This window comes from Gymnogyps californianus, chromosome 17 (genome assembly GCF_018139145.2).
Source record: "Gymnogyps californianus isolate 813 chromosome 17, ASM1813914v2, whole genome shotgun sequence".
Classification (NCBI taxonomy): domain Eukaryota; kingdom Metazoa; phylum Chordata; class Aves; order Accipitriformes; family Cathartidae; genus Gymnogyps; species Gymnogyps californianus.
The window spans coordinates 7,030,350-7,048,477 of NC_059487.1; the positions used below are offsets into that span (position 1 = coordinate 7,030,350).

Sequence of the window (18,128 nt, forward strand, 5' to 3'; positions counted from 1 at the left end):
TGTCAGTGATTAGGGTGATTCTATTAGCAATTAGGGCTGTATAGGTTTCACGGTCCCTCTCCTGGCACACTCTCCTCCTGCCTGAGCTGTCCTTTGCAAAGGGATCAGTGCAGAGAGCAGCCAGTGTCTGCAGGGGACCCTGGAGGAGGACACAAGGGGGTTGTAGCTGTCATATTTGCCCTTCTGCAGTGTTTTGTGGGTGTACTCGGCCAGAGGGAGAGCTCTGGCAGAACTAGGGGACAACTTAGGAGAGGTGGGATCAGAAAGGGCACGAGGCTTGAATTTGTTGTGGAGGAGGGTGCAATGAGAGGGATATGGCATAGGAAAGCACTTTGGAGGAGGAAGAGCAAAGAGTGGGTGATGAAAGTATATTTGATCACAGTGGCTGTATTTGGCCGTTTGTTCTGTTTCTTCTTCATACCCAGAGAGGAGAGGAGGGGGGTGGAAGAGGCGTCCAGCATGGCACTAAGAAAGACACTAGAGTCCAGCGCATAGGCTTGTGGACAGATGACTCTTGGGGTCTGTTGCTGCTCATAGATGTACCCAGGCTGGGTTTTTCTCATAATAATAAGCAGCAGTGTCGATGCAGTCGTGGCCAGCTCACTCTGAAACCTGTTCACCACAGTCGTCAGTGCCTTTGTTACCAGAGCCACCTTCCCTAAAGCAACAATACTGCTCTGATACTGCACGTGAAGCGGTTGGGAGACTCTTAAAGGAAGGTATAGGGCAAGAATGTGGTCACAGTCAGCTTGCAGGCACTCGGCTGGGTGACAGGTTGCTGGGAAGAGAGCCGAGAGGCTCGGGAACATTACCAAAAAAAGGCTATTTGTGCTCAGATTCAGGAAAGAGTTCAGTAAGCACCTAAGCACAGACTCCTTTATTTTCACATTTTTTAATCTATTCTAACCTAATGTGTAGTTCTTATTAAATAACTACAATTATCCTGGAGAAGAGAGAAAGGAGTACATGGATTTTTTATTTATTTATTTATTTTGAATAAAGTTATCTCTGAAGATGTCAGAGTTTGTGAAAAAAGGGCTTCCTTTTTGAAGAAAGTGTGCATTTTAGATGTTTCCATCTTTTAATCAAATGTGGTTGTTTCCTAGGAAATTCAGCTCAGTCTTACTAAGTTCAGTATTATGTTTCCTAGGAAATTTAGAATTTCATTATTATTATTATTATTATAATATACAGTAAACTTTATACAAATTAACATTCTTTTTAAAATCTTGTAATTAATATTTTCAGTATTATTATTACATATAGTAGACGTTATAGAAATTAACATTTTAAAAAAGAATAATATGTAGTAATTAATATTTTTAGTCAGAACTCATGCACCTCCACTGGGGTTTTTCCATAAACAAGTGAACAAAGATTAAAAATACATTTTTAAATGAGATTTCATTTAAAAATGTATATCAGATTAAATGGCTGTGTTTTTAAAAATAGTTTGGTGTAATCTCCATGTTATGGTGTAAAATGATAAAGCCATGTAAAATGTTGTGGAAAAGGGTTGTGTAGGGAAGAACAATTTCAAAAGAGTTAAATCAGGAATGAACATTTCATATCTGAGCGTGTTGGATCTTTTTGGACGTTCTCTCCGTGTTTATGGCATAACAAGTGACTCAAACCCATAGGACTATTTGCATGTATTTAGACTTTATATGTACTTGCATATTTCATTAAATAAAACATGGTTTAAATGTTTAATTCACCAACTTACAAACAGCTGAACAAAAGAAGTGGTGCTGTTTGGACAACTTCATACTGAAGACAATCCATCTACAGCATTGCGGGTATGTCCCTGTCGACCCATGGGACGGCACTGCAGATGTTTCCTGCCTGGCGGTAGCAATGTGCAGGCATCGGGGGCACTGCAGGAATCTTCTTTCCACCCATCATGTGCGCCTGGAGTTGAGAGATCATCTTCTGCATGAGATTGGGTGATATTTCCTATCCCGTGTAACAAATTACACTATAGATGCCAGCAGCCAATGTCAAGGGTGGTGACGCTGCCGTCAGCGGACAACGTGAGGCTTGGTGTTCTCCCTGCGTGGAGAAGCTGTGTGCAGTTAGTCTGGTGTGTTCATTGATGCAGCCAGCAGATAGAAAGGCTGAATCTGTTGTGCCTAATGTCATTATTGATGATTGTGAGGGTGTTTTGGTATTTGTAGTGTTGTAATAACATCTAACAGCTCCAGCCAGGAACTGAGAAGCAAAATTTGGATGGCATTATGGAGGCAACCTGCATAATACTCATGGTGGCATTTAGGTATGATGTTTTCAGTACAACTTGCAGACAACTTGCAGGTTTTAATTTAGGTGTTTTTGAAATTTTAATTAATTAAACCTAAATTTATCTCTAAATAAAGATGGTGGCACATTTTTCTTTGGTAGTGTTGCAGGACACAACTGTTTGGTACGTTGGAAGGCATCCTGCGCATATAACCTGTGTGATACATTTTCTACTGGTTTAATATTTTGATTGCTGGCAGGTCAATAAGGTGTAGGTTATAGTTAACTAAAAAAATTCAAGAGTAAGGAGATTTACAATGTTGTATTTTTAATATTGATTTTTTATTTGATATATTTTAATGAACATTAAAGAAAGTGAGTCATGGTCTAGGAGAGTACCAAAAAAAGCAGAAGGGCAAAAAGTCCAGTGAGCTTAAATCACTTCAGTAATCATAGTAGTTGCTTTTATAGCCTTTAGCATATGAGTCATCCCACCAGAGCCCAGCTTGATGATTGTTATCAGTCCCATGAGAAGAAGCAACTGGTAGCTCAATCAATCAGTATCAATCAGTTAAAAACTAAATCTGTGTTTGTTTTTAAGTGGAGGATAACTTTCTTACCTACTTCAGTTTGTGGAGATTCACTAAAAACAAAGTCTTCTAATTCCTGTATATTTTTCTCAAACCAGCAGTGGTAAAAACAGTGGTATCAGCTTGGCCATAGAACAGGACATGATGAAAATCTAAGACCCTTTAATTTTGTTTTCCAGGCAGCAGCAAAGCAGCACCACAGTGTCCTCTCCATCTGTACTCCGCAAAGTGAGTGCTCGTGCCAAGTGCTGTAATTTAAAAACCATGTTTTGCTGAACAGCCATTTTGTGCAGACTTCTGTCACCTTAAAAAGCATTAGCCTTAAGCCCATCCACCTGTTCCCCTACACGTCTCTGGCCCAGTGAAATAACTGGTTCTTAATCTTGTTAGATATGGAGCGAAAGAAGGTTTGAGGTACTGTGTACTATACATTGTACGCCTGGGAATCCAAACCTTATCAGTTTGAATATTGTTGTGTTTATGAGTGACCACAGAGGAATATGTTGAAATGTCAGAGGTTTCCCATGACACTCGCTTGTTTGGCAAACTCAAAATGAAACATGAAAAATCAGAGTGTTGATTTTATTTTGGTTTTTTTTTTTTTTAAATTGCACATACTTTGCACAGTCTTGAAGTGCCCATGCATTTAGGTATCTTAATCTAATAGCTAATATCAGGAGCCGTATACTGAAACAAACTTTTGCCCCAGTCTAGTCAGTTCTGAGTTCCCAAAATATTCACCATCATGCTTATTTTATCAACATGTCTAGAAATGTTCTACATGTGCTCTAGAAGATCACGTACAGTAACTGTTGCCTTAGACCTTCTGTTTTCTTGTTCTGAATAGACATTATCCCCATATAGTGACAGTCCCATCTTTCCCAACAATGGCAACGTATGGACAGACTCAGTACAGCACGGGAATCCAGCAGGCTGCTGCATACACTGCCTATCCTCCTCCGGGGCAGCCCTATGGCATACCCTCCTACAGTGAGTACTCGACGTCGTGTTACCTTTGAGGACATTGTCCTCTTGCTCCTAGAAAAATGTATTTCAAGTCTTAAGCTTTAGAATGAAAGGTCATTTCTATCTTGGCAATGTTCTCTTCTTAGGCTTAGAGGAAAATCTGACTTGGTTAAAAATGTTAGGATTACTGTGAACTATCAGCTCTTCATCTTGTGGGTTATGATCTTACAAGCTAGGTAAGTTTGGAGCCAGTCAGTAGTAGGATATGAGACAGCATGAGAAACTCAGGTTCAGTAGGATGTGCCACTTAGGAGTAATAGCTGGTGAGTGTTCCCATGACTCACTGCCAAGACAAAGTCTCTTGCAGTAAATATGATATTTAGGTAAACTATACTTTGCCTTCCTTGATTCTTCTTGGAGTTTCGATGATACAAGCTACTTTAAGAAAACTTTTTGTATATTATTGTGGAAGAACCAAGACACAGAGCAGAATAAGGCATGGGTGAAATGATAGAGTACTTTGGTTTTGGAAGATGGTTCATATCTAAATGGACTGTAGGTGCAGTAAACATTTCTAACCCCAGTCAACTTTGTTCCCTGCTTTCCTGCACAGCCTTGCCAGCAGCTGTGGGGAGACGGTGGTGGACAGGAGCAGCTGGGCGATTCGGGCAGGGGACTAGTTAAACCAGCACTCCTGATGGAGGAATGCCTGGTAAACCAAGTGTTAAGTGTGTCCTCAAGCTCTGCGTGGAGATACTGAGCTCTTGAGGGAGCTGGGAAGTTCTTTCCACTCCTAAAGACCAAAGAGAGATTGCTCTTGCTTAGGTACAGCTCTTTAACAGAAAGCTTTGGGCTCCTTATTCCCAGGTGATCCTGTGAGTGCTGAGTCTTGCAGCGGTAAAATGGCTTCATAGTTCTGTTTCCGCTCCTGTTTTCTCTTGTGCTCTTAAACACCTTCGTTTGCTTGGCAAATACAGTGTCTCTTCCCAACAAGAAGCTTTTATACAGCCATTGACAAGGCTTTTACTGAAGGGAAATTCAATGCAGTGGTCTGGAAGGCCAGGGAAATGGGCTTGGCAGAGCCAAAGCTCTACCAGGATGATGAGAGGAATGTTCTTAGACCCTTTCCTGGAGCTACTTGTGTGTTTGCATCAGCTGGCTGATTCCCAAGGCAAACTCTGAACAGTTGTCCTGTTAGAGCAGGTGAAAGTAGAGCCATTTGCTACTGCCTAGAGTCTTTAGGGCATACATGTGTCAGGCCCATATGCCACTTATAAATCCTGCAGATGACCTCTTAGCATCCTTGAGCAGTGATTTCCCTCCCCCAGCCCATATACCCTCTCTAAGATACTCAACACAGCATATGAAAAACTCCACCTGGCTGACAACCAAGAACAATGAAGCAGTATTGTTTTTAGGCACAAAAATAAAACTCGGCCAGTTTCTAGACAAAACAGAACATTGTGTGGAAATTAATTTGGTGCTAAGTTATTTCACTGTCTGACAACAATTTTTAGACTTCCAAAAAGGCCCATTCGCTGAAGATTAATTGTAGCTGGGGTAGGTTGAATGCTCACATGCGGAGTGCTGATGTAATTGAAAAGCATGAGATGTTACGAAAAGCAGCTTCTCCGCGCACACTTGCAAATACCTTCGCTTCCCCAGCAGTAATGGAGCCGGACGCTTGCACCAACACATGTTCATTCACTGTCCAGATAAACTTCCTGCATTTCACAATGCAGCATTGTCATCTTGTTGCTAACTTGTACTCAAATTGCATTGCAGGTATTCTCACCTAAAGCTAAAAGTGATTTTTATTAGAGAAAACATTATCTGGGAGAACTTATTCCCAACCTGAGCAAATGCAGACTTGTTGCTTTTAAGAGTCATTAAGCTAGAAAACAGCATGTTTGGTGAAAGGCATGTGAATTCCACTTGTCTTTTGGCAAGTTTGCCTACAAGTGCTAAAAGATGACAACAGCCTGGGAAGTGTGTAAATCCAAGGCCAGAACATCAACAGGGTCTTTGTTTAGTCCCAGCACTCAGGGTGTGTCCAATGGCCGTTTTTTGTTTTGTGCAAATAGGCATACAAAGGAGGGAAGGATCATGCCCAAAGGGTTCATAATAAGACGCACCTTTCAGCTGTTTATTTTAATAATACAGCTGTACAATCTCGGCAGCAGCTCAGAATAAAATATCAACCCCTTTCACTACCAGCAGAGGTTTCATCTTGCAATGTTTAATTCAGCTATTGCTGTTCCCCCTGTAAATTGTCAGTTTAATTGCCTGATTTTAGTAATGAAAAGATTTTTGTGGCTTCAGGGCTTACGTGTTGTTCCTGAACTATGTGTTATGTCTAACTGAATAGACGATAACCCTCCTGTATGACTTGCCAATAAATATTTTGCTACCAAAGCTGAAAATATAATGCAAGTAAAAGATAACTCTGAGAACAGAAGTCTTGAGGTTATTTCACTGAAGGTCCTGTTGCTTTGTTAATCATTGCTTGTATCTGATAGCTGTTCAGAAAGTTCATGAGTCAGTGAGTTTGTTTAATTCTAAAACAAAACTATTTGTTCAGAAATTGTTTTTGAAAACAATATTCATGGTTGTTTACCCATCTTAGCAAAAGTTCATTTGAGTATGGATACAGGATGTAGCTGACTCAAATATCATTTGTGATGAACTTACTTGACCCTATTATTTAAGAGACCTGTTTGGGTAATGCAGATAATTAAAAAAAATTATAAGAAAGTGTAGGAAAAAGAGTTTATTAGGTTAAAATCTAGCTGAAAAATTGTTAATTCCTAAACTTGCTTTTTTACACTTTTATATGACAAATACTCATGTTCTGCTCTTGGTTCCTACTATATGCCCCAAAGGCATTAAAACAGAGGACAGCCTGAGCCATTCCCCAGGACAGAGTGGGTTTCTTAGCTATGGATCCAGCTTCAGTACCCCGACTGCCGGACAAGCACCGTACACGTACCAGATGCACGGTGAGTACAGCTTGGTGCCTTGCAAGATGTGCTATGAGAAGTCAGTATCCTATACCTCCATATTAGACCAATTCTTCTTCTTTTGCAGTTACAATGAAAAGCTTAGGTATAGGCAGTCAGGATAGGGAAGGAGGTAAGTCTTCAGAGATCTGTTTTGCTCATCAAGGCATTAATTTCTGGCTGAGGTACTGGATTTAGCACTAGTATACCCTAGCAAAACTTCACATATGATCGATATAAGCTTTGCCTTTCTGCAGAAACTGTGTTTTCTTTTTTTAATTAATTTTGTGACTGCATACCTGGGATTGTTGTGTTAGTGTGAATTCCTAGATTCTGAGTGGAAGCAAAAAAATGGTGGTTTTACACTTCATGCAAACAGTACTGTTAATATTATGCTGCTGCCTTACGCTGTCCTGAACTAACTGCTCTGTGGTTAAACTGCTGTATACTCTCTTCACTAATATTTTTTTTTTTTAAAAAAGCTGATACCTTGATACTAAAAAAAATTTTTTTTACTGTTAAAACATGACTGATACCTACTAAGATACATCTCTCTGTTTTAATTCCCAAAGTACCAACATCATTAATTACCTACAGACTGCTGAGGTAAGGTTCAGAAGAGCAGAGCTGAAAGCAGCTGTTTTTTCCTCAAGGTTACTGAGCTAGGATTTAGTAAGTTTAGAATAACTGTTTTATTGTTGTCAGAATTATAATTGATTATAAAATAATCAATTGGATTCCCTGAAGGCTTCAAAAACAGTGCCTTGTGCTTGTAGCTTTATAACACTTTGTTTTGTTGTACAACCGGGAAGGCCAAAATATACTTTTATTTCTAAAACTAAAACTTAAAGTTCTTTTCTGATCATTCCATTTGAGAAGCTGTATGAAACACCATCTCTCAGGAGATTGAATGTTCACTTGCCAACTCCGAGAAAGTCGTGAAAGGGTTTAAATCTGAATTGCCAAGAAGTATGAAGTAAATGAAAATGGTGGAATTTAATTTGTGATTCCCTTTAGCCAATTTCTAGCATGGTATTTGATTTCTTTGAGCATTTTGATGCTGTTGGTCAGAAACCTGAACTGCATATGGCAGGTTTTCATTATTTGGCTGGTATTCAATGTGCTTTTTCCTCCAGTGTGTACTGTTCCTGATCTTTGTGAATTATGTTGATTTTTATTTATTTATTTATTTATCTGGGACTTACTGAGTCATTAAGCATGAATTGGAGGAGGAGTACTAAAATTTGGATGTACTCTGTGTAATCTGAATTGAAAAACACCTGGCAGGCAATCCTGCAAAGGATGATGATAAATTCTAATGAAACAATAGCAGATGAGAGGAACCGCAGCATAACCATTTTGGCTTTATCAATCATTTTACATACAAGAAGAATAATAAGTATATTCTGAGAAATAGATTATGTCCTTAAAATGTTACTCCATCTCTGTGCCTGTACCTTGAGTCCCCTGGGAGTGCAGTTTCATTCCTCACCTATAGGCCTCATATTCTGAGTCCACTTTGGTGTTTGTATTGAACTTGACTAGTAAAAAGTGAAGATTAGATTTTGTCTTCTGGTAAACCTCAGCACACCTGCATTTGACAGTGCCTTACATTAAGCATGAATTGCCATGAGTCCATGAACTGAGCCAAGCGTTAAAAAACATTTCCAAGAGATCAAAATGCAAATATACTTGCTGTTTCTTAGCAAATATCTTCATTACTGTCAAAGATGTGACAGTAGCACAAATGAACATACCTCAAGTAGTTTAAAATTGCCCAATTTAGGTGCTGGTGAATGGGAAGAGTCAGGAAGCCCATCAGCCACGCAGGCTAAATGTGCTGCACCCTTTCCTGCTGTGGCTATGCATATCCAGACTGGTTAGTTTAAAAGCAGCATAGGTACAACTGCAGCAGCTTTCCCGGCAGCAGTGCTAGTCCATCTGAACCACATGTGCATGAGCTCTGTGAGAGGCTGTTTCACTGGAGGAAAAAAGTCACTCCAAGGGGAGTGACTTCACTGGAGGGAAGGCGAATGCACACGAGGATAAAGCTCTGCCTTGGCTTTGTCCTTCCCTCAGAGATTTTCCAAGGGTTGGAAACCAAAGAGGAATTGCATGGCTTTCCCAAGTTCTTGTAGGAGCCATGGAAGGGGAGAGAGATCAAGTCTCTCACTTTGCCTTTTGATATTGTTGGGGGTCTTTTTTAAAACCTCTAGGCAAAATGCCCTTTTGTGTCATTACACTTAGCTATCCCCCTTGCAAAACTGTCTTTGTCAATTCTCTCAATTCTTCTCAACCCTGAATGTGAAAGGTGGACAGACACATCCACTTCAATTTTAAGTCTGAGAGCAAATAAAATCCTAAACCGTTATGAAAGCTGGGAAACAAGGTAAAATCCGTTTTACTCTAGAAATTATTTAAGAAAGCTCAAGACTGAGAGGTGACCCTCTGCTGAGACTTCACGTACTAGTTTTGTCAGAGCACATATCTCTAAGGCAGTTTTTGTGGCTTGAATGCCTCATGGGACATGCTGGAGGCACCTGGGTTGAATGTGGTGCACACACACAAAAAAGTAGCCTATGGGTTTTTTTGTCACCTTGACTCCTACAAGTTTCACCTGTCCTAACAGGAGTTCAGTTTTTGGCTTCTATTTTGCTCCTTGAACATACCGGTCTCATCTTGAGATTGTGTTACACAGTCAGCAGTGGAAGTCCTCTCTTTTTAGTAAAACTGTGGCTTGCAGTTACCAGCAGTTGTAGGTACTGGAGCGTCACAGCTTTGTCAATAGGCTGAAGTGCCGAGTCTGCTCTCACGGAGCAATAGCAGCCATGCCACCTCCTGACTGACTGTTGTATGATTAGATATTGGTGGCTGTAACACCACTATTGACAAATTACTGGCATTTTCTTTTGCTGCCGTGGAAGATCGGTGTATTCCTGTCTAGGTTTCTGTTGTTTTTTGTTTCCCCAGAACACAGTTTCCACATGTGCTTTGTGTTAGCTTAGAACAATCTGAGCTGTTTGAGAAGGCAAACTCTCGACTTACTTGGGACTGAAGTTTTTAAGATGGCCCCTTTGTTCAATGAAGAGGTTTAAACAAGCAAATTTCGTGCATCAGCACTTGAAAATGTTACACTTGCAAACAATAGTGACACAACCATGTGTTGTACCAAAACAGGCTGGGAGGAACTTCATGCATATGTGTATGAGCATGAATGTGCCCAAAGTGCTTTCAGATTATGTTCCCTAGGGTGATGCTATGATATTAGGTGAAATCAGTTCTTTTCAGATTTTTATGCCAGGAAGATCATTTCAGCCAGCTCACTAAGCCTTTAATGCAAAAGAAAACAGAGGAAAACAGCTTCTGCAAGTGGCAGGTGCTTAGTCCAAGGCAAAGGGAGCAGGAGTAAATGTGTCTTCCTGTTGTAAACAAATATTTCCACCCTTCTTCTCCTTGCTCATGAGAGGAACAGTCTGAAGCTCCCTGACTGTATGGTTTATTTACCTTGCTGAGTGCTCGTGAAAGGTTTGAGTGAGAAGCCAGGAGCCTTCCTGTGCTGAGTGCTACCGAGGAATGTGTGCTCAGTGCTTTCCCACGCCACAGCACTTGGGGGTGGGGAGGTGATCGCTCCTTAATGTGAGCAAGCAACTCTTTGTGCCACCCAGCTCCAGGACCATTGAGGCTTTTGCCAAGTTCACATCAGTCCTTTTGGTCACCTCATTGCTGACCCAGGCAGGGACTCCGGGTGATGGGCTAAACCAGCTGAAAAGGGCAAATTTTTATTTACATATTTTTATAAAATCGAATTTCAGGGAGACTTTAAGAGTCAAGCTCTTAACCCCCACTTCAAGGACAAAATGTTTATTGCATCATGCCAAGAGAGAGATCTTGAAGAGGGTGACATGCAGGGGATCAGCAAGGAAAGGTATCTCCAGGAGTGTGTGCTGCTCAGTTTTGTATTTTAAAGTGTGAGGAAAAAATTATTTTCTTAAGCTCATCTCTGCAAGTATTGTAAGATGGTAATAGCTCAAGTACACAAGTGAAATAACTTTCATATTGTTTGCCTCCATTGAGAACCAGCTCCCAGACCAACGTAGTGAAGTCATCTGCAGGCAGGCATGAGTGGTCAGACTGTGAATCTTGAGCAGATTGTACAGCCTGTGTACTGGACAGCCTCTTCACTGTCCCCTCATTTATGAATTACATAGTCCAGCCAGCAAATAGGCAGCCATCGTAGGTGTGTTATGCCAATCACCAAGGAATAAATGACCTCTTGGGTGACAAATACTTTGTCTCACAGGGCTCTACGACAAATGTTCTCCTTCAGTGAGTGCCAATGTAGTTGGTGCTGGTTTGTTTCCTCTCATGTTTCTTGTATCCCAGCCAGAGTTAGTGCTGGTACCAATGTGTCGGGTTGCAGCCTCACCTCCCTGATGGCTGTTGTCAGTAAAATGGTACTTCTGAAGCCAAATTCTGCTCTCTAAGTCTGTTAGTTTTCATTACAAACACAGATGATGCAGGTGTAATGGGGTAGCATTCAGCTTTTCATCTTTAACTCCAATTATCAACTGTATCCTGGTTCTTGAGTGAGAACAGAATCCACTAAAAAGCAAGAATGAGGATAGAACATTCTTTTGGTCGTTAAGTGGTAAAGAAAAAAACCTATTTTACAGCCAGCCAGAAGAGGAAATCTATTTTCATACTTCCCTAGCATGAAAATAAATTAAATGTGGGAGGGTTTAGAAGCCAAATAGCTAATGCAATATGTCACATACATATATAAATATAAAAGATGAGATTGGCAAGTTCCATAGCTCATAAAAATGACATGAAACTATATCACAAAGCTACTATAGATTGAAATAATGTTTTTAATTGCCATGTAACAGTGGATATGATAGTATATCATCAGACTTTGAGTAACATTTAAATAGACTGAAATCTGATATTCATTTATTTACTCTGAAGGAGTGACTTTTTTCGTCTTTTTTTTTTTTAACCAGCACTGTATACAGTGTTGTTTCATGTCATTATTGTATTTACAAAATTAATTTGTTTCGTAATGAAGTGATGATACTTGAAATGTGCATGTGGCCAATCTGGGGATGTCACTCATTTTCAGAGTCATGAATCGGAAGAGGAAGTAACAGCTTGCATTAGATTTTTGTCTTTAAAGTGATAAATTTGTAATGCTGGTAAATAAATGTTGCTTCAAGGTCTATGCCATTTCTTAATCAATCCTCATGTAAGTGTACAATTACAGCACTAAACCCACAAACAGCACCCTAGGCTAGATGTTAGAAGTATATAGTGCTTTTTAGCACACATTTTTTCTACGTTTACATTTTCTGACAATTTAGCAGTTCAGTGATTTGCTCAGACTTCTGGTAAAATTATTACTCAATGGTAGAAATTGAACATAAGACACAAAGATTATATTCAGCTTCTGCCCCAAAGAGCTTACCGTCTTAACTGGCAATTGAGGAAACTGCTTGTTGTTGCTGAGGGTGGGGGAGAAATGTTTGGAATATAAGAAGCTTACCATTTAATGAGCTATGTAAAATACAAAGAGAAAACTGTGCCAGCACATTAGCTAACATGGAAAACCATCAGCTATGCAGAGAGAGCAATAGCACCCAGCTTATAGAGCATTTCCTGTGGTTGCATGAGCATGTGTTACCCCTTTATTGCACATCAGGCCATCTCTTCTCAGCTTGTCATTAATTCCTAGACAATGCCTTGCTCTTCAGTTATTATTGCTAAAATGACAGCTGGTATGAAACTATGAAGTTGCACAACAGTTAAAACTGTGGCCAAAGACCACTGTGGATACTGTCGTTGGGCAGGAAAAGATTTGACCACTTTTTTTTTTTTTTTTTTTTTAATATCCAAATCTCTACCCACAAAATACTTTTTACATTACAAAGGAAAATTCAGTTATGTAACTAGGATAACTTTCCTTTGCCAAGGAATTGCAAAGCAGTATTGAGTTTGGTACAGACATAAATTTGGGGCCAAAGACCTATGCAGTGAAATTCTTTGCTACTGCTGAGTATTTGGGTTTTTTTTTGTAGAGTCCATTCTGATCAGCTGTCAAATAATGAATGAATAGAAAGCAGCATTTCTTTTGTGCAACGCTGATTTGAAATGGACTAATTATATATGTTGCTTATGTTTGTGGAATGAATTGCTTATCAATTGTTCTTCTGGCCTAAGACCAGTAAAATCTGAATATTTAATCAATTGAAATGTTTTTATTATGCTGGAAACATTTTGGCTCTTGTTAATATCTGGATAATCTAGATGAAATTTTTTCCAAGAGCTGCCTGAATTTCTTGCAATTATGTGCCAGTTTGTGCGTTACATATTTAATGAGGCCATAAATATCTATTTGGCATGAATAGTTAGCTCCGCATGCATGAATTTTGCAGAAGAAGTGGCATGTTTAATTTTAAGCTTGATTCTTTAAGTACTTAGTGATGAAATGTGTGAGAAGGGGAAATTTCAATCTACACTTGAGAAATGTGGATCGCGCTTCGGCGTATAGATAGTGAATCCATCTGAAGTCCCAGAAAATAAAGGAGAGCGAGAGCATGTTCTCAGCAAACTGTCACTCAGATGCCTTAGATTCATAAAATTAAAACCTCAGTAGAAAATGAGTAGTCTCTTTCAAAAGCTTCTACTTCACAGCTGGTTTGCATTAGTTGCAGTGTAAAAATGTGGCAGTAAAGCTGTGCTCCACTCCGTGGTGAGTTCAGCAGGGAGAGGCCTCTCTTCAGGAGGGGTCAGACCTCACTTTTTACAGTGTAAATACAAAGTTCTTCAGAATAACAGTACAGTCTCCCTTTCAAAGATTTTTAAACACCAGGAGCTGACCATGCTACATTTACTTTCTTTTAAAATGAGCTATCTTACAGGAGAGGGAAGTCAAGGGGAGAGGCAAAGGTGTTGACAGTGACGCACTGTAAGCTGCAAGGGTCTGTGCTACTGCTACCCAAGGAGAAAGCTTTGCTCTAACTTTTCCCATTTACTGCTTTTTTGAGGTTCCATTCAGAACTTATTCCTTGGTCGTTATTGAACAAGGAGGGACTTGGGAGGAGGATATGGTATTGGAAGGAGTAGACACCAGGGTGGATGGCCCTGAAGCTAGGAGAGCAAATGTGTGTTTGTAAGAGAGAAATGGGCTGACAAATCATCTGTAACTTCTGCTCTGTCCAGGCTCATCCAGGGGTTTATTGTCAATATCTTTGTCCCTGAGGAACACCAGGGTTTGTGGTAAGGCTTAAAGCTTGGGTGGGGACACAGGTTCTCATGGCTGAATAGCACCCATGGAAACTCAGAAGTAATGGCAAAATGATACTAACTATAGAGACGATGGTGGTACAGCCAAACCCGGGAATCTTCTCTGAGAGAGAGAATTTGCTTTGTAGGTATCTTGTGTCTGCTGTCTGCTGAGGTGCTCAAGAGGAGGTTTCACCAGAGGGATGTGTGGAGGAGGGCTCTGCCCACACCCAGCTGCCTGCTGTGAAGAGCTGGCTTCACTTCATGAGGCTTCATTCTTCTAGCTTGTTTCTTATGTTTCAGAGTGTCTGTCCAAACCTCTGTGCTTAAGAATTACTACAGGTAGTTTTAGAAGGATATGTTTGAGTGTAAGACAAGTTATTGGTTCACTGCTCGAAGTGTTGGATAAAATTCTGTGGTTGTCCCATACAAAAGATCAGACCTGATATTCATAAAGTCTAGCTGGCTGTCTGGGTGTTCACACTGAAACAAAATGTGTGAGTGCTGCTCAGTGGTGGTGGTGATGCTGTTTGTACATCCTCGCTGCAACTATGAGCCTTGCTCATGGATTAGGATAGATAAAGAGTTAGGAAAAGTATAAAGGAAGAATAATAATACTAATCTACATTAGAAGCAGTAACTTGAGCATCTTGGCCTCCTACCCACTGTCAGAAGTTTTGGGCGAATTGCAGAAAATGAGTATTTTGAAACATTAGTTTTGCAAATACTCAGAAGGAACTCTTTCCTCAGCACGAAGAGCAGTGTGGGAGGAAGGTTGAGAGTTTTGTTTCACTGTCTGTCATCAGGCTTGCAGGGGATGGCATCGGGGAGACAGAAGCAGGCATGGCAGTCATGAATGAGAGAGAAGCAATAAGGTAGAGGGACAATAGTGAAGGGACTGGATGAAGAAAATACAGTTTGTGTGTGGTATGATGAGGAAGTGGGAGCCAACAGAGAAGAAAGGAGTGATGTTTTCCTAACCTGCTGCTTGACTATCTTGGGAGCATTTGTGGAGGTCAGATAGAATACTCAAAACATGGGTTAATGAGCAAAATCAGCATAGAAAAGAGTCACGGAGATGTTTGGATGTCACAGAGACTCCTGTTTGTGGATTTTATTTTCATCACTTTTGTAGGATGTAAAAAAACCCAAAAACAAACCCCCAAAAAACCAACCAAAAAAACCCAACAAAGCATAGGATGGTAACAGCTTGGGAAATTATTAACTTGGCCTTGATTATTCAGTTTATAGTGCAGTTGGCATAGAATATGCTAAAATGTTATAGAAGCTTCACTGAATAATTGATTTGGTATACCTAATAATGTTTTCTTGAAAATATCTAGAAGGCAGTAGAAGAGCTGGTGTAAAATTACATATAAAAATCCATATCAAGAAACATCACACCTGCATAGTCAAGCACTTGAAAGTTAGGAAACATCAGATTTGTGATGCGGGTGCAGTATTGGTACTGCTTTCTGTTGTATCTCATTTCCAGGCACTGTGTGAGGTAATGCTCTGGTGGAAAAAATAGAATGCAGTCATATGATCAAAGACTGTGATGATGTTTGTGGACAAATAAGGTCTGACCCTGCTTCAGTTAGCACAGGCTGTGCAACTCAGGAGTTTCTTAACTGCTGTGCTGGCATTGGATAACGCTCTTGAATGGGCTTTTTTATATGTAATTTGGATGCACTTTATATTGGCAGGGTTTAAACAATGAAACTTCTGCACTACAATACTGTGGCCTCTAGAACTACGAGAATACCTGTCTGAAGAAGAGTCCATTGAAAGTTATTAAAGATAAAAAGATGATATAAACTTGGCTTAGAAAGTCTGTAACTGGCAGATTAATTGAAGCTGACAAGGCAATACCAGGGCAAAGATCACTCTGCTTTTGTCCTGTTTCTTACAGTTTTCTCTGAGCATCCACTGTTGGCCACTGTTGTGTTCTTTTTCCTGGAGGCACTGCAGTACTGAAGCAGTGCATAGAGGGGCTGGAAAAGCCTTGGGGCAAATGCCTGGCTCTAGAGTGTTCAGTTGAGAGTTACCATGATCCTAAGTAATGGGTCAAAGAGTGGAGTCATGCTGCCCAGCTCGCTCTTTTCTTTTCCATTGGTATTTAGAGATTCACCTTGTTCAAGGGGAAGGGAATGGCTAAATATGTGGTGGCTATGCTCACAGGCCAGATTTTTATCCCCAACTGCATGACAGCAGATGTTATACGGCTACTTAGATTTTAATGCTGACTTGGGAACTGGAATCTCATAGACACTAAACAGCACAGGAGGTGACAAATCCAGCTTTCCTTTATCATATCTTGTTATCTGTCAGTGGAGGATTGTGTTGAGGATGAAACTGCAGCTGGAGGAATCTTTAATCTTTGGTGTCCATGGAGTCACCCAAATAAAGTTAGTTTTGCTGGTTGTTTTTTCAACAAGCAATTGCACAGAAACAGTCTACATCATTGTTGTAAGGATGTTCACTTTTTGGCCCAAAACATTTCCTTGTGATTTGTTTTTGAAGACAATCCAGTGTGATTTCCTTCTATAGCTGCAGCATCATTTGATAGGAGTGGTTAAAAGGAATGCTGTCTCAAAATATAATAAAATTTAATTGCTTTCCCATGGTTCAAATCCTGAGAGTAAATATAAACCATCCCAGCACTTTCAACACCATTGTTGAGCTGGATTGAGCTATACAGGTGACCAGGCTCAAAAGGATAGTAAAAGCCAGGCCCTTAAAACTGCTCCGGTCATCACTTATTAAAGCTCTTTGAGGCTCTGCGTTTTGAGTACTCCCAGAAGCAGGCAGCAGGGGAAGAGCTTTGACTCAGAAAAACTGTACTGTGAAATGTGTTTTATATCACCATTCAGAGTGCCCTCAAACACCTGGTCAGGCTAGCAGGACTGAATGGGATTGTAGTGGGAGACAAATGGACATATTTTAAATGGGTTGCATATCTGAGAGTATTATCTGCAGGAGGGGTTCGTATGCTTCTGGGAGCAATGTCCTTTAATAGACACTGCTGATGTCAAGTGCTATAACATTGTAGAATCATGCTTTTCATCTAGGTTAATATAGCGTGCTCTTCCCTATACCGTCTGAGCTCTTCCAGACAGAAATACAAGACTGTTTTGGGGGAAGGGTTCATTATGCCTAATGGCAAACAGTTGAGCAATATGCTGCAAAGTACATATGGGTTGAGTTTTTCTTCTCCTTTAACAGGTCAGATAGTCTTGAAATACCTCCACAGCTGACAGCCATGCAACATTTTATGAGTTTTCTTGCCCAATAAATGCAGGCAGATGTTGTAGGATTTGGAATCTTACAAGGCACTGGAGTATAGCTGGTGGTAGGTAATTTTGATGAGTGCTTAACCTCTCACTAAAAAAGTAGCAGCTTGGAGAAGGCAGTATTTACTGCAGGAAACATTAGCTTGTCAGAGAGCTAAAGCACTGCAAAGAACCTTTCTGAACAACCATGCAAGTCTTCAGCCAGATGTTCTTCATAGCATAGAGTAATGCACGCTCTGCTGGGAGTTAGACTAAGGCCTTTCCTTGCATCACTGACAGTCAACATTGTTTCCTGTAGGAAAACAGCTTGCTGATGTAAGAATACACAAGCCATTATATGCAAGCTTGTAAAATACCATGCAATTCAGCTGAACCCTGTAGGCACTTATTTCATTAGAGCTAAGTGATCAAATAATCCTTTGAGAGAACTCTCCCTGGAACCACTGTGTGATTCATCTACAAGTTAGAGGAAATGCTTGGCTCTAAGCTTTGTTGTTCTATTTCAAGCATATTCAGAAGTGCCCATGGTAGCCACCCTCTGAACACCCTCATCTAAGTCCAGTGTTCCATCTTTTGAGTGTTGATGGACTCACAATTGCTGCTGGCTACCCAGAGAGCTGTGATAAATGCCTTGCTGTCCACCTGTGTTGAACCTGGCTATCTCCTCCTCTGATTATTGAGTATTTCATTGAATACTGGAAGCGCAAACCATCTTAACTGTAGCAGCTTACTCTCTTTTGAGCAGTACAGGAGACTTGGAA

At 40.3% G+C, this 18,128-nt stretch overlaps 1 protein-coding gene across 3 annotated transcripts in view; it reads left to right on the forward strand.

Annotated features, from left to right (window-relative positions):
* The window catches only part of EYA2 (EYA transcriptional coactivator and phosphatase 2), a 102,271-nt gene that overhangs the window by 44,606 nt on the left and 39,537 nt on the right, over nt 1–18,128 (forward strand). For all 3 annotated transcript variants that reach the window (XM_050907118.1, XM_050907119.1, XM_050907121.1), the window contains 3 exons: nt 3,008–3,056; nt 3,676–3,818; nt 6,677–6,793. In XM_050907118.1, coding sequence (XP_050763075.1) covers nt 3,008–3,056; nt 3,676–3,818; nt 6,677–6,793 — 309 coding nt within the window. The remainder of the gene's footprint in view (nt 1–3,007; nt 3,057–3,675; nt 3,819–6,676; nt 6,794–18,128) is intronic.